Source organism: Anolis sagrei, chromosome 7 (assembly GCF_037176765.1).
Source record: "Anolis sagrei isolate rAnoSag1 chromosome 7, rAnoSag1.mat, whole genome shotgun sequence".
Lineage (NCBI taxonomy): Eukaryota > Metazoa > Chordata > Lepidosauria > Squamata > Dactyloidae > Anolis > Anolis sagrei.
The window spans coordinates 5,552,052-5,564,421 of NC_090027.1; the positions used below are offsets into that span (position 1 = coordinate 5,552,052).

The 12,370-nt window shown below is 43.4% G+C and overlaps 1 protein-coding gene across 1 annotated transcript in view; it reads left to right on the forward strand.

The window, feature by feature from the left end:
• Positions 1–11,430, forward strand: part of ADAM28 (ADAM metallopeptidase domain 28) — a 92,466-nt gene extending 81,036 nt beyond the window's left edge. Inside the window, exons 21-25 of the mRNA XM_067470670.1 lie at positions 1,099–1,164; positions 3,538–3,594; positions 4,921–4,998; positions 8,809–8,877; positions 9,156–11,430. Of these exons, the coding sequence (XP_067326771.1) occupies positions 1,099–1,164; positions 3,538–3,594; positions 4,921–4,998; positions 8,809–8,877; positions 9,156–9,188 (303 nt within the window). The 3' untranslated portion in view covers positions 9,189–11,430. The remainder of the gene's footprint in view (positions 1–1,098; positions 1,165–3,537; positions 3,595–4,920; positions 4,999–8,808; positions 8,878–9,155) is intronic.
• The last annotated feature ends 940 nt before the right edge of the window (positions 11,431–12,370 follow it).

Here is a 12,370-nt window from a genome sequence, read left to right on the forward strand (position 1 = left end):
TCCAAAAACAACACTGCAACCTATTGGAAATATACATCTCTCTCTCTCTATATATATATACACACACACACACACACACATGTAGTTGTTCATTCGTTCAGTTCCTTCTGACTCTTTGTGACCTCACGGACCATCCCATGGCAGAGCTCCCTGTCGACGGTGGCCACCCACAGCTCCTTCAGAGTCAAACCAGTCACTTCAAGGATACCATCCATCCATCTTGCCCTTGGTTGGTCCCTCTTCCTTTTTCCTTCCATTTCCCCCAGCATTATTGTCTTCTCCAAGCTTTCCTGTCTTCTCATGATGTGGCCAAAGGACTTCATCTTGGCCTCTACTATTCTTCCCTTCAATGAGCAGTCGGGCTTTATTTAATTTATTTAATTTAATTTATTTAATTCTGAGAGTGCCTTGGACAGCGAGAAGATCCAACCAGTCCATCCTCCAGAAAAGAAAGCCCGGCTGCTCATTGGAAGGAAGGAGAGTAGAGACAAAGTGGAAGTCCTTTGGCCACATCATGAGGAGACAGGAAAGCCTAGAGAAGGGAATTATGCTGGGGAAAGTGGAAGGAAAAAGGAAGAGGGGCCAGTCAAGGGCAAGGTGCATGGATGGCATCCTTGAAGTGACTGGATTGACTTTGAAGGAGCTGGGGGTGGTGACGGCCAACAGGGAGCTCTGGCGTGGGCTGGTCCATGAAGTCACGAAGAGTCAAAAGCGACTGAATCAATAAACAACAACACAACACCATCATGTGATAGACTGTCATCAAAAGTAATGTTCCAGGTGCAATGCCAGTTTGCCTATCTCATGTGATAAAGTCCTAACTAGCAATCTGTTGCAGATGAGTGAATCTAAATAATTATTTTGTATGAATGACAGCAAATTATTCACATTTTGATCATTTTGCCCTGATTGTCACTGCCCCCTTCCCTGGCTATTTCACTGGGCATTGGCTGCATGAGGAGAAACAGATCCATTTTGCTGGAGATTCGAGTATGGTTGAATGATGTTTCCATCAGGTTTGGGATGTAGTATTTCAGCGATTGTTTTTAAACTAATATCTGGGAATGTTCTCATGGATTTGTGTTTTCTGTTTTTCAGGTCAGCTCTTCTAGATCTCTTCTCCCACCACCTCCACCCCAAGCAAACAAACCACCAGTTTGCATTGTAAGTAGTATTTATTTAATTAATTAATTATCATTATTATTATTATTAAACTTTACTAGCCGTCCCCTGCCACGCGTTGCTGTGGCCCACATGGGGGTTCTGTGTGGGAGGTTTGGCCCAATTCTATCGTTGGCGGGGTTCAGAATGCTCTGTGATTGTAGGTGAACTACAAATCCCAGCAACTACAACTCCCAAATGTCAAGATTCAATTTTCCCCAAACTTCACCACATTTGGGCATATTGAGTATTCATGTAGAGTTTGGTCCAGATCCATTACTGTTTGAGTCCATAGTGCTGCCTGGATGTAGGTGAACTACAACTCCGAAACTAAAGGACACTGCCCACCAAACCCTTCCAGTATTTTCTGTTAGTCATGGGAGAACTGTCTGCCAAGTTGGGTTCAATTCTGTCATTGGTGGGGTTCAGAATGCTCTTTGAGTGTAGGTGAACTATAAATCCCAGCAACTACAACTCCCAAATGACAAAATGTTTGTTTGTGGGATTAACAGAACACAAAAACCACTGGACGAATTGACACCAAATTTGGACACAAGACAACTAACAACCCAATGTATGTCCTTCACTCAAAAAATGATTTTGACATTTGGGAGTTGTACTTGCTGGGATTTATAGTTCACCTATAATCAAAGAGCATTCTGAACCCCACCAACGATGGAACTGAAGCAAGCTTGACACGCAGTTCTCCCATGACCAACAGAAAATACTGGAAGGGTTTGATGGGCAGTGTCCTTTAGTTTTGGAGTTGTAGTTCACCTACATCCAGAGATCACTGTGAACACAAACAATGATGGATCGGGATCAAACTTGGCACAAATACTCAATATGCCCAAGTTTGAACACTGGTAGAGTTTGGGGAAAATAGAATCTTGACATTTGGGAGTTGTAGTTGCTGGGATTTATAGTTCACTTACAATCACAGAGCATTCTAAACCCCACCAACGATGGAATTGAACCAAACCTCCCACACAGAACCCCCATGTTGGCCACAGCAACGCGTGGCAGGGGACGGCTAGTATATTATGAAAATTATGTTTGCATTTAAGATGTATCTGTATCTGTCAATTCAGGTGAATGTTCCATTAATTATATAATGAACTGCTTTAAAAATCTCTCTCATATACACAAACACACAGACACAAGACCTGCATAGGGAAAACTAGAAAATCCCAAAGAGGAGATTTTATTTATTTATTTATTTGTCGTGTCAGAACAACCAGTCAAATTATATTACATTTCTAACAGAACAAAGCAAACAAGCAGTTTACAAAGTTTGTGAGTATGAGAGTTGATTAAATGTCCTTTGACCAGTATCTGGCCCCTTGGAGTGCTTCTGGTGTTGCTGCAAGAAGGTCCTCCCTTGTGCATGTGGCAGGGCTCAGGGTGCATTGCAGCAGGTGGTCAGTGGTTGGCTCTTCTCCACACTCGCATGTCAAGGATTCCACTTTGTAGCCCCATTTCTGAAGGTTGGCTCTGCATCTCGTGGTGCCAGAGCGCAGTCTGTTCAGTGCCTTCCAGGTCGCCCAGTCCTCTGTGTGCCCAGGAGGGAGTCTCTCGTTTGGTATCAGCCATTGGTTGAGGTTCTGGGTTTGAGCCTGCCACTTTTGGACTCTCGCTTGCTGAGGTGTTCCAGCGAGTGTCTCTGTAGATCTTAGAAAACTATTTCTAGATTTAAGTCGTTGACGTGCTGGCTGATACCCAAACAGGGGATGAGCTGGAGATGTCTCTGCCTTGGTCCTTTCACTATTAGCTGCTACTTCCCGGCGGATGTCAGGTGGTGCAATACCGGCTAGACAGTGTAATTTTTCCAGTGGTGTAGGGCGCAGGCACCCCGTGATAATGCAGCATGTCTCATTAAGAGCCACATCCACTGCTTTAGTGTGGTGAGATGTGTTCCACACTGGGCATGCATACTCAGCAGCAGAGTAGCATAGCGCAAGGGCAGATGTCTTCACTGTATCTGGTTGTGATCCCCAGGTTGTGCCAGTCAGCTTTCGTATGATGTTGTTTCTAGCGCCCACTTTTTGCTTGATGTTCAGGCAGTGCTTCTTGTAGGTCAGAGCACAGTCCAGAGTGACTCCCAGGTATTTGGGTGCGCTGCAATGCTCCAGTGGGATTCCTTCCCAGGTGATCTTCAGAGATCGGGAAGAAGAGGAGATAAACCATTATCTGTAATATATAGCATTTCAATTTTTAGCCTGTGTCAAGGGTTTAGATAAAATCACCTACCAAAAAAGATGTGATGTTATGAAATAGAGATTATAGTACCTTCGATGATATGAGATTGTATGGAAATAATCACCCTTGGAAGTAATGTTAATCCAATGCTCCTCTTTGTTTCATTTTTTTTCTCAGAACATGCCAAGTGAACAATCCAGCCATACCCCAACTTTTTATCAAAATGCAAAAACGGTGAGTCTGATAACGTGTTTGAAGAACTTTTGGGTAAAACTGGGTTGTTGTAAGGTTTTCGGGCTGTATGGACATGCTCTAGAACAGTGGTCCTCAACCTTCCTAATGCCACGACCCCTTAATACAGTTCCTCAGGTTGTGGTGACCCCCCAACCATAACATTGTTTACGTTGCTACTTCCTAACTGTAATTTTGCTACTGTTACGAATCGTAATGTAAATATCTGATATGCAGGGTGCATTTTCATTCACTGGACCACATTTGTCACAAATACCTGATACACCCAAATTTGAATACTGGTGAGGTTGTGGGGGAGATTGATTTTTGTCATTTGGGAGTTGTAGTTGCTGGGATTTATAGTTCACCTACAATAAATGAGCATTTTGGACTCCACCAATGATGGAATTGAACCAATCTTGGCACATAGAACTCCTAAAACCAACAGAAAATACTGGAAGGGTTTGCTGGACATTGACCTTGAGTTTTGGAGTTGTAGTTCACCTACATCCAGAGAGCACTGTGGACTCAAACAATGATGGATCTGGACCAAACGTGCCATGAATACTCAATATGCCCCAATGTGAACACTGGTGGAGTTTGGGGAAAATAGACCTTGACATTTGGGAGTTGTAGTTGCTGGGATTTATTGTTCGCCTATAATCAAAGAGCATTTTGAACCCTGCCAATGATAGAACTGGGCCAAACTTCTTACACATGGCCAACAGGAAATACTGTGTTTTCTGATAGTCTTTGGCGACCCCTCTGACACCCCCTCACGACCCCCCCAGGGGTCCCGACCCCCAGGTTGAGAAACACTGCTCTAGAAGCATTCTCTCCTGATGTTTCACCTCCATCTATGGCAAGCATCCTCAGAGGTTGTGAGGTCATTTGGGTAAAAGTTCCACTTTGTTTAGAATTATTTTTTCTAGGGAAAGCCATCCGACCATTTCGGTGAGGCTTGGATTAGGAAATTCAAAGACTGTAGGAATAATACTTATTTCAATACAGCTACTCAGCTGGCAGAGTTATATAAGTGTAGTCCCAAAACTGTAATCTTAAAACTTGTCAGTATTAAACGCAAACAGGCTGGATCTACACTGCCCTTTTATCCCAGGATCCAAACTTGACAATACTTCTCAATTGTCAGCTTTGTTTGTCTTAAATTTTTAATATCTCTTCCTTTGAAAACCTGGGAGCACTATGTTCTTGCCTTGCTTGATATCTCTCGAAAAGGGGCTTCTCTGGTCTTCACTTTCCACACCAAAATGTGTTGTGATCACCATGTGCAAATGCATCTCGATAAGCTCCTCTCTCCTTTCGTTCCAGCCCATCGTAAAGCCAAATATTCCTCCGCCTCCAGTTCCAACTGCCAAGCCAGCTTCATCTCATGTCTCTGGCAATACGGTAAGTCCGCTTCTTAACTTGGCTCTTTTCTAGCTGAATGCTCTGCAGATATAACCAATAATGTGATGTGGTGGCAAAAAAAGCCAATGGGATTTTGGCCTGCATCAATAGGAGCCTAGTGTCTAGATCTAGGGAAGTCATGCTCCCCATGCTCTATTCCGCTCTGGAATATTGTGTCCAATTCTGGGCACCACAATTCAAGAGAGATATTGACAAGCTGGAATGTGTCCAGAGGAGAGTGACTAAAATGATCACAGGTCTGGAGAACAAGCCCTATGAGGAGCAGCTTAAGGAGCTGGGCATGTTTAGCCTGAAGAAGAGAAGGCTGAGAGGAGTTATGATAGTCATGTATAAATATGTGAGGAAGCCACAGGGAGGAGGAGGGAGCAAGCTTGTTTTCTGCTTCCTTGGAGACTAGGACGCAATGGAACAATGGCTTCAAACTACAAGAGAGGAGATTCCATCTGAACATTAGGAAGAAGTTCCTGACTGTGAGAGCCATTCAGCAGTGGAACTCTCTGCCCTGGAGTGTGGTGGAGGCTCCTTCTTTGGAAACTTTTAAGCAGAGGCTGGATGGCCATCTGTCAGGGGTGATTTGAATGCAATATTCCTACTTCTTGGCAGAATGGGGTTGGACTGGATGGCCCAGGAGGTCTCTTCCAACTCTTTGATTATATGAGTAGATGCAAAGCTTTCCAGCTAGTGTCCTGACTTTCCAAGAACAAAAAGAGTTGAACAATGGTACAATAGGGTTCAAGGTGTGTGTACCCAACAATCTGACTCAAGTAGGGAAACTGTATTCAATTTGAGGGATGTTTGAAATGAGCCGTGAACCCACAGAATTGTCTGGGCAGTTCCTTTCACTGCTTTCTGTATTCTCCTGTGTCTGATAGTTGTTTATTCGTTCAGTCGTTTCCGACTTTTTGTGACCTCATGGACCAGCCCACACAAGAGCTCCCTGTTGGCCATCACCATCCCCAGCTCTTTCAAGGTCAATCCAATCACTTCAAGGATGCCATCCATCTTGCCCTTGGTCGGCCCCTCTTCCTTTTTCCTTCCATTTTCACCAGCATCATTGTCTTCTCCAAGCTTTCCTGTCTCCTCATGATGTGGCCAAAGGACTTCATCTTTGCTTTTAATATCCTTCCCTCCAGTGAGCACTCGGGCTTTATTTCCTGGAGGATGGACTGGTTGGATCTTCTCGCAGTCCAAGGCACTCTCAGAACTTTCCTCCAGCACCCAAGTTCAAAAGCATCTCTCTTCCTTCGCTCAGCCTTCCCTAAGGTCCAGCTCTCACATCCATAGGTGACTATGGGGAATACCATGGCTTTAACTATGTGGATCTTCATTGCCAGTGTGATGTCTCTAGTCTTCACTATCTTACTGAGATTGGACATTGCTCTCCTCCCAAGAAGGAAATGTCTCCTGATTTCCTGGCCACAGTCTGCATCTGCAGTCATCTTTGCGCCTAGAAATACAAAGTCTGTCATGGCCTCCACATTTTCTCCCTCTATTTCCCAGTTGTCAATCATTCTTGTTGCCATAATCTTGGTTTTTTTTAATATTTAACTGCAACCCAGATTTTGCGTTTTCTTCTTTCACCTTGGTTAGAAGGCTCCTCAGCTCCTCCTCGCTTTCAGCCATCAAAGTGGTGTCATCTGCATATCTAAGGTGTCATCTGCATATCTAAGGGTCTGATAGTAATTCAGTCTTTTTCCTATTGCTAAGACATGGCCCTAGTGGCGCAGTGGGTTAAACCGCTGAGCTGCTGAACTCGCTGACCAAAAGGTTGGCAGATCAAATCCAGGGAGCAGAGTGAGCTCCTGCTGTTAGGCCCAGCTTCTGCCTGCCTAGCAGTCAGAAAACATGCAAATGTGAGTAGATCAATAGGTACCACTCTGGCAGGAAGTTAACGGTGCTCCATGCAGTCAGGCTTGCCATATGACCTTGGAGGTGTCTATGGACAATGCCTGCTCTTTGGCTTAGAAATGGAGATGAGCACACACACACCCCCAGACTTGGACACAAATAGACTTAATGCCAAGGGGAATCCTTTATCTAAGACAGTTGGATTTTTTCTATTTGATTGAGTGTGTTGTGGTAAAGTGCAAAAATGAAATTGAATTCACCCAATCCTCTTGTACATCCCTCTATGTCCCACCTCAAAGTTTAAGATCTTCTGGGGAGGCCCTGCTCTTGGCCCTTCCTTTGGCGCAAACACACTTGGCGGGAACGAGGGACAGGGCCTTCTCGGTGGTGCCCTCCCTGCCTGTGGAACTCGCCCCCCAGCTAAATCAGCTCAACAACATCCCTTCTCTCCTTCAGGAGGAAATTGAAAATGTGGTTATGGGACCATGCCTTTGGGTAGCTTGCAGATAATTGAAAATGACAATGATGATAAGGCTATGGAAAATGGACTATGGATAGGCGTCCAATTGTGTTTTTTTCACTAAATTCGTTTCTAGATAAAGCTAGACAGCCAGTATTATTGTACTTTTATCATTGTGTTTTCTATTTTTAAACAAATTTTAAACTAATTTAGTGTATTATTCATAGGTAATTGTTGTATGTATTATTTGTTATGTAGTGGCATCGAATTGTGCCAGCTGTAAGCCGCCCTGAGTCCCCCCTTTTTATTTATTTATGCTTGAAATAAATAAATAAATAAATACATCTTCAATATGGACTATTTATTCATGACAACAAAAGCAATATAATCCTCATTTGAAGATGCTACCACCTCGGTTTTTCATAAAATAATAATAATAATAATAATAATAATAATAATAATTATTATTATTATTATTATTATTATTGTAGACCGCCCTATCTCCCCGAAGGAATTTGGGGCGGTTTCCAGCATATACAGCAAACATTCAGTGCCAATGAGAAGACATACACAAAACACAACACACCAAATAATATAAAACAGCCTAACTTCAAACTAATAACAAGCAAAAATTAAACAAAAAATAAAAACTTAAGTAACCCAAACAGACACAATTACATAGTATAATATTAGCACAGGATAAAACATCTAAAACTAACAGATAAAACCTTATAGAGAGGTGGGGTGGTTTTCAACAACCAACAGGCTAATTCCAGTATCTAGATGAGATTGAACGTATCTAGACAATGATGTATGTCAAGATGTGTTAGTCTTCCTCCTCTCCATACGCCAGAGTGCATAGGTGGGTTTTTAGCAAAAAATTTAAAGGCGAGGAGGCGGTTTTTAGTTCTTTTGGGAGGGAGTTCCAGAGGCGGGGAGCGACCACAGAGAAGGCCCCCTCTCTTGCTCCCACCAGCCATGCTTGAGATGGGGATGGGACTGAGTTGCAGATCACAACAGTGAAGATGGTTTGTATATGGAGATATGGTTCCTCAAATAGTCTGGGCCCGAACATAAGTAATGTTGTTTTTTTTGTTTCAGTGTTTCACGTGAAAATGGTATCTTATGTGAAAAATTTACCCCATGTCGTAGAGACCTGACATTTCCAAAGCTTTTCTTCCAACATAATTCTTTTCTGTGTAACCAGTGTTATTTTCACTCAGTTTTTTGATGAATGCCTTTCATGACTTAGTTGAAATCTAAGGGGGTACAGTCTTGGCATTTCATTATGAATGGACTTTTGTGGGTTGTTTATAATCCAGTGGTCCTCAACCTGTGGGCTCCTAGATCTTTTGGCCTTCAACTGGCTGGGATTTCTGGGAGTTGTAGGCCAAAACACCTGGGGGCACACAGGTTGAGAACCACTGTTGTAATCTATGAATGAGCTGGCTGATGTGATCCGTTAAATACATCTCTTACAGGCCACAGCACAGAAGACAGTTCCAACTCTTCAATTCAAGTCCAAAGCGGCACCTCCACCTCCACCACAGGTAAGGAGCAAAGTTGATGGTTGAGCAGGACAAGAAACCTTTGATGGCTCCCATTGCAGCTGTTTTTCAGTTGTAAACATGGGAGTAAAGTAAGATAAGAGGTAGAAGCTCTGAACACGCTTGCTGGCTCATGTTCAAAGTTCCTTCCTTTCAGGTCATTTCTGTCTCTTTTCCTGACCCCCGAGTTAAGAAACACTAATTTAAGTCTAATTGAAGTCTAATGCATTGTCATGCTACCAGTTGTTTAAGCTTGGCCTCTCTCTTCCCTTTTGTCTTAGGCACTGAAACCCCCAAGCAACCCGAAGGTATGAAGCAACAGGAAGGACCACATTCGTTCCTCCTATTTTTTGCTTTCAATGAAGCATTTGCATTTTCCTGCCTGCTCCAAAGAAACAGACTGGCTGATTTCTTTCAATAGGTTGGATGGCATATCCGTAAACAGACTCACCGTGTTTGCATTGAGTATTGTAACCTGGACCTGATAAGGAACCATCATCTTGCTTCCATCACATCCATGGGAGATGTGATCAGAGAGTTCCTGCTGGAACAACACATGTTTTATAAACTGAGCAATTGTAAACCTATTATTCCACAAGCTTGGTTTGCATTGTCTGCAACTACCACGAGATCTGAGGTTTTACGAGATTGCTCAAAATGGAACCTGATTGGGAGCAGGGCATTTCTGACCACTGTATTTTTAATCTTTTTTTTTTCATGGTGTGAGAGGGTGACCGAGCCATGTATGAAAAAAGGTGACAATGGATCCCTTTGATCTTCACCTTTGACCCTTTTCACTTTTCGAAACCACTGCTTTATGCCACTTGTGCCATTTCCAATACGAAATGTCTCGCACCTTATTATTTACAGCAAAGCAACTGCCACGATGTGCAATATCAACGGGTTGCCTTCTTCCTTCCTGCTTCTGAGCCTTTAATAACAAGTTGATCTGCGTGTGTACTTAAATCAAAGCTTGTGCTTCTCTGCAAACTGCCAAATCTGTCTAATTATGGCAGATCAGGTTTGAACTTGAAGCTTGAGGTATATAAATTAATAGTTGACATTTCTGACAAACTGATAGGACTTGAAAGGGAGGTCAGGTGGTCAGTTGGCAACCTTACGTGGTAGGGAATGTCCTTGCTAGCACTTGAATAGCCCGGGTTGTCCTTGGATTTCATATATTTGTGTTAGAGTATATACTTTTAGAATGTATCTGGAATATATATATATTGAACAGGTTGTATAGGTTGGGGTATGTTATCTGAATGTAAGTGACTCTATGATAGTGACTCCCAACTTTGATACTCCAGGAGATTTTAATTTTAATTCTCAGACCCCATCTGCACTGCCATGCAGTGTAATGCAGTTTATCTGAACTGAACTGCATCATAATGGCAGCATAGATTCTAGGCATGGTTAGGTTCGGTCAGAATCTTCGTAATTTGGAATAAATTCAGAAAGATATTCTTTTTGTAGTGATTTTTAAGTTTTTAGGGAAACCGGAAGTCTCTTTGCCCTTCCAAAGCTTTTTCTGCCATTTCTGTTACGAATCAGTAAGTGAGTTAGATCCCCCAGAGAACTCGTTTTAAACCATAGTGGATGAATTCCCTCCCATTCCTTTCCCCCGTCTCTGTCTTGAGCCAGAGAAGCATTTTAAAGCAGAGTGGATGAATTCCCCCTTTCCTTTCTCCCGGCTTCTGTCTTGAGGTAGAGAAGCATTTCAAAGCAGAGTGGATGATTTCCCCCCTTCATTTCCCCAGCTTCTGTCTTGAGCCAGAGAAGTGTTTTAAAGCAGAGTGGATGAATCCCCCTTCCTTTCCCCCAGCTTCTGTCTTGAGCCAGAGAAGCATTTTAAAGCAGAGTGGATGAATTCCCCAGCTTCTGTCTTGAGCCAGAGAAGCATTTTAAAGCAGAGTGGAATTCCCCCTTCCTTTCCCCTGGCTTCTGTCTTGAGTCAGAGAAGTGTTTTAAAGCAGAGTGGATGAATCCCCCCTTCCTTTCCCCCAGCTTTTGTCTTGAGCCAGAGAAGCATTTTAAAGCAGAGTGGATGAATTCCCCAGCTTCTGTCTTGAGCCAGAGAAGCATTTCAAAGCAGAGTGGATGATTTCCCCCCTTCATTTCCCCAGCTTCTGTCTTGAGCCAGAGAAGTGTTTTAAAGCAGAGTGGATGAATCCCCCCTTCCTTTCCCCCAGCTTCTGTCTTGAGCCAGAGAAGCATTTTAAAGCAGAGTGGAATTCCCCCTTCCTTTCCCCTGGCTTCTTTCTTGAGTCAGAGAAGCGTTTTAAAGCAGAGTGGATGAATTCCTCCCTTCCTTTCCCCTGGCTTCTGTCTTGAGCCAGAGAAGCATTTTTAAAGCAGAGTGGATGAGTTCCCCCTACCTTTCCCCTGGCTTCTGTCTTGAGCTAGAGAAGCGTTTTAAAGCAGAGTGGATGAATCCCTCTTCCTTTCCCTCCTGCTTCTGTCTTAAACCAGAGAAGCATTTTAAAGCAGAGTGGATGAATCTCCCTTCCCTTCCCTACTGCTTCTGTCTTAAACCAGAGAAGCATTTTAAAGCAGAGTGGATGAATCTCCCTTCCCTTCCCTACTGCTTCTGTCTTAAACCAGAGAAGCATTTTAAAGCAGAGTGGATGAATCTCCCTTCCCTTCCCTACTGCTTCTGTCTTAAACCAGAGAAGCATTTTAAAGTAGAGTGGATGAATCTCCCTTCCCTTCCCTACTGCTTCTGTCTTAAACCAGAGAAGCATTTTAAAGTAGAGTGGATGAATCTCCCTTCCCTTCCCTACTGCTTCTGTCTTAAACCAGAGAAGCATTTTAAAGCAGAGTGGATGAATCTCCCTTCCCTTCCCTACTGCTTCTGTCTTAAACCAGAGAAGCATTTTAAAGTAGAGTGGATGAATTCCCCCTTCCTTTCCCCCAGCTTCTGTCTTGAGCTAGAGAAGTGTTTTAAAGCAGAGTGGATGAATTCCTCCCCCTTCCTTTCCCCAGCCTTCTTTCTTGAGCTAGAGAAGCGTTTTAAAGCAGAGTGGATGAATCTCCCTTCCTTTCCCTCCTGCTTCTGTCTTAAACCAGAGAAGCATTTTAAAGCAGAGTGGATGAATCTCCCTTCCCTTCCCTCCTGCTTCTGTCTTAAACCAGAGAAGCATTTTAAAGCAGAGTGGATGAATCTCCCTTCCCTTCCCTACTGCTTCTGTCTTAAACCAGAGAAGCATTTTAAAGTAGAGTGGATGAATTCCCCCTTCCTTTCCCCCAGCTTCTGTCTTGAGCTAGAGAAGTGTTTTAAAGCAGAGTGGATGAATTCCTCCCCCTTCCTTTCCCCAGCCTTCTTTCTTGAGTTAGAGAAGCGTTTTAAAGCAGAGTGGATGAATCCCCCTTCCTTTCCTTCCTACTTCTGTCTTAAACCAGAGAAGCATTTCAAAACAGAGTGGATGAATTCCCTCCCTTTGCTCCCCCCTCCCCCTTTCTGGAGTATAACTACTTTCAAAGTAAAGACCACCCA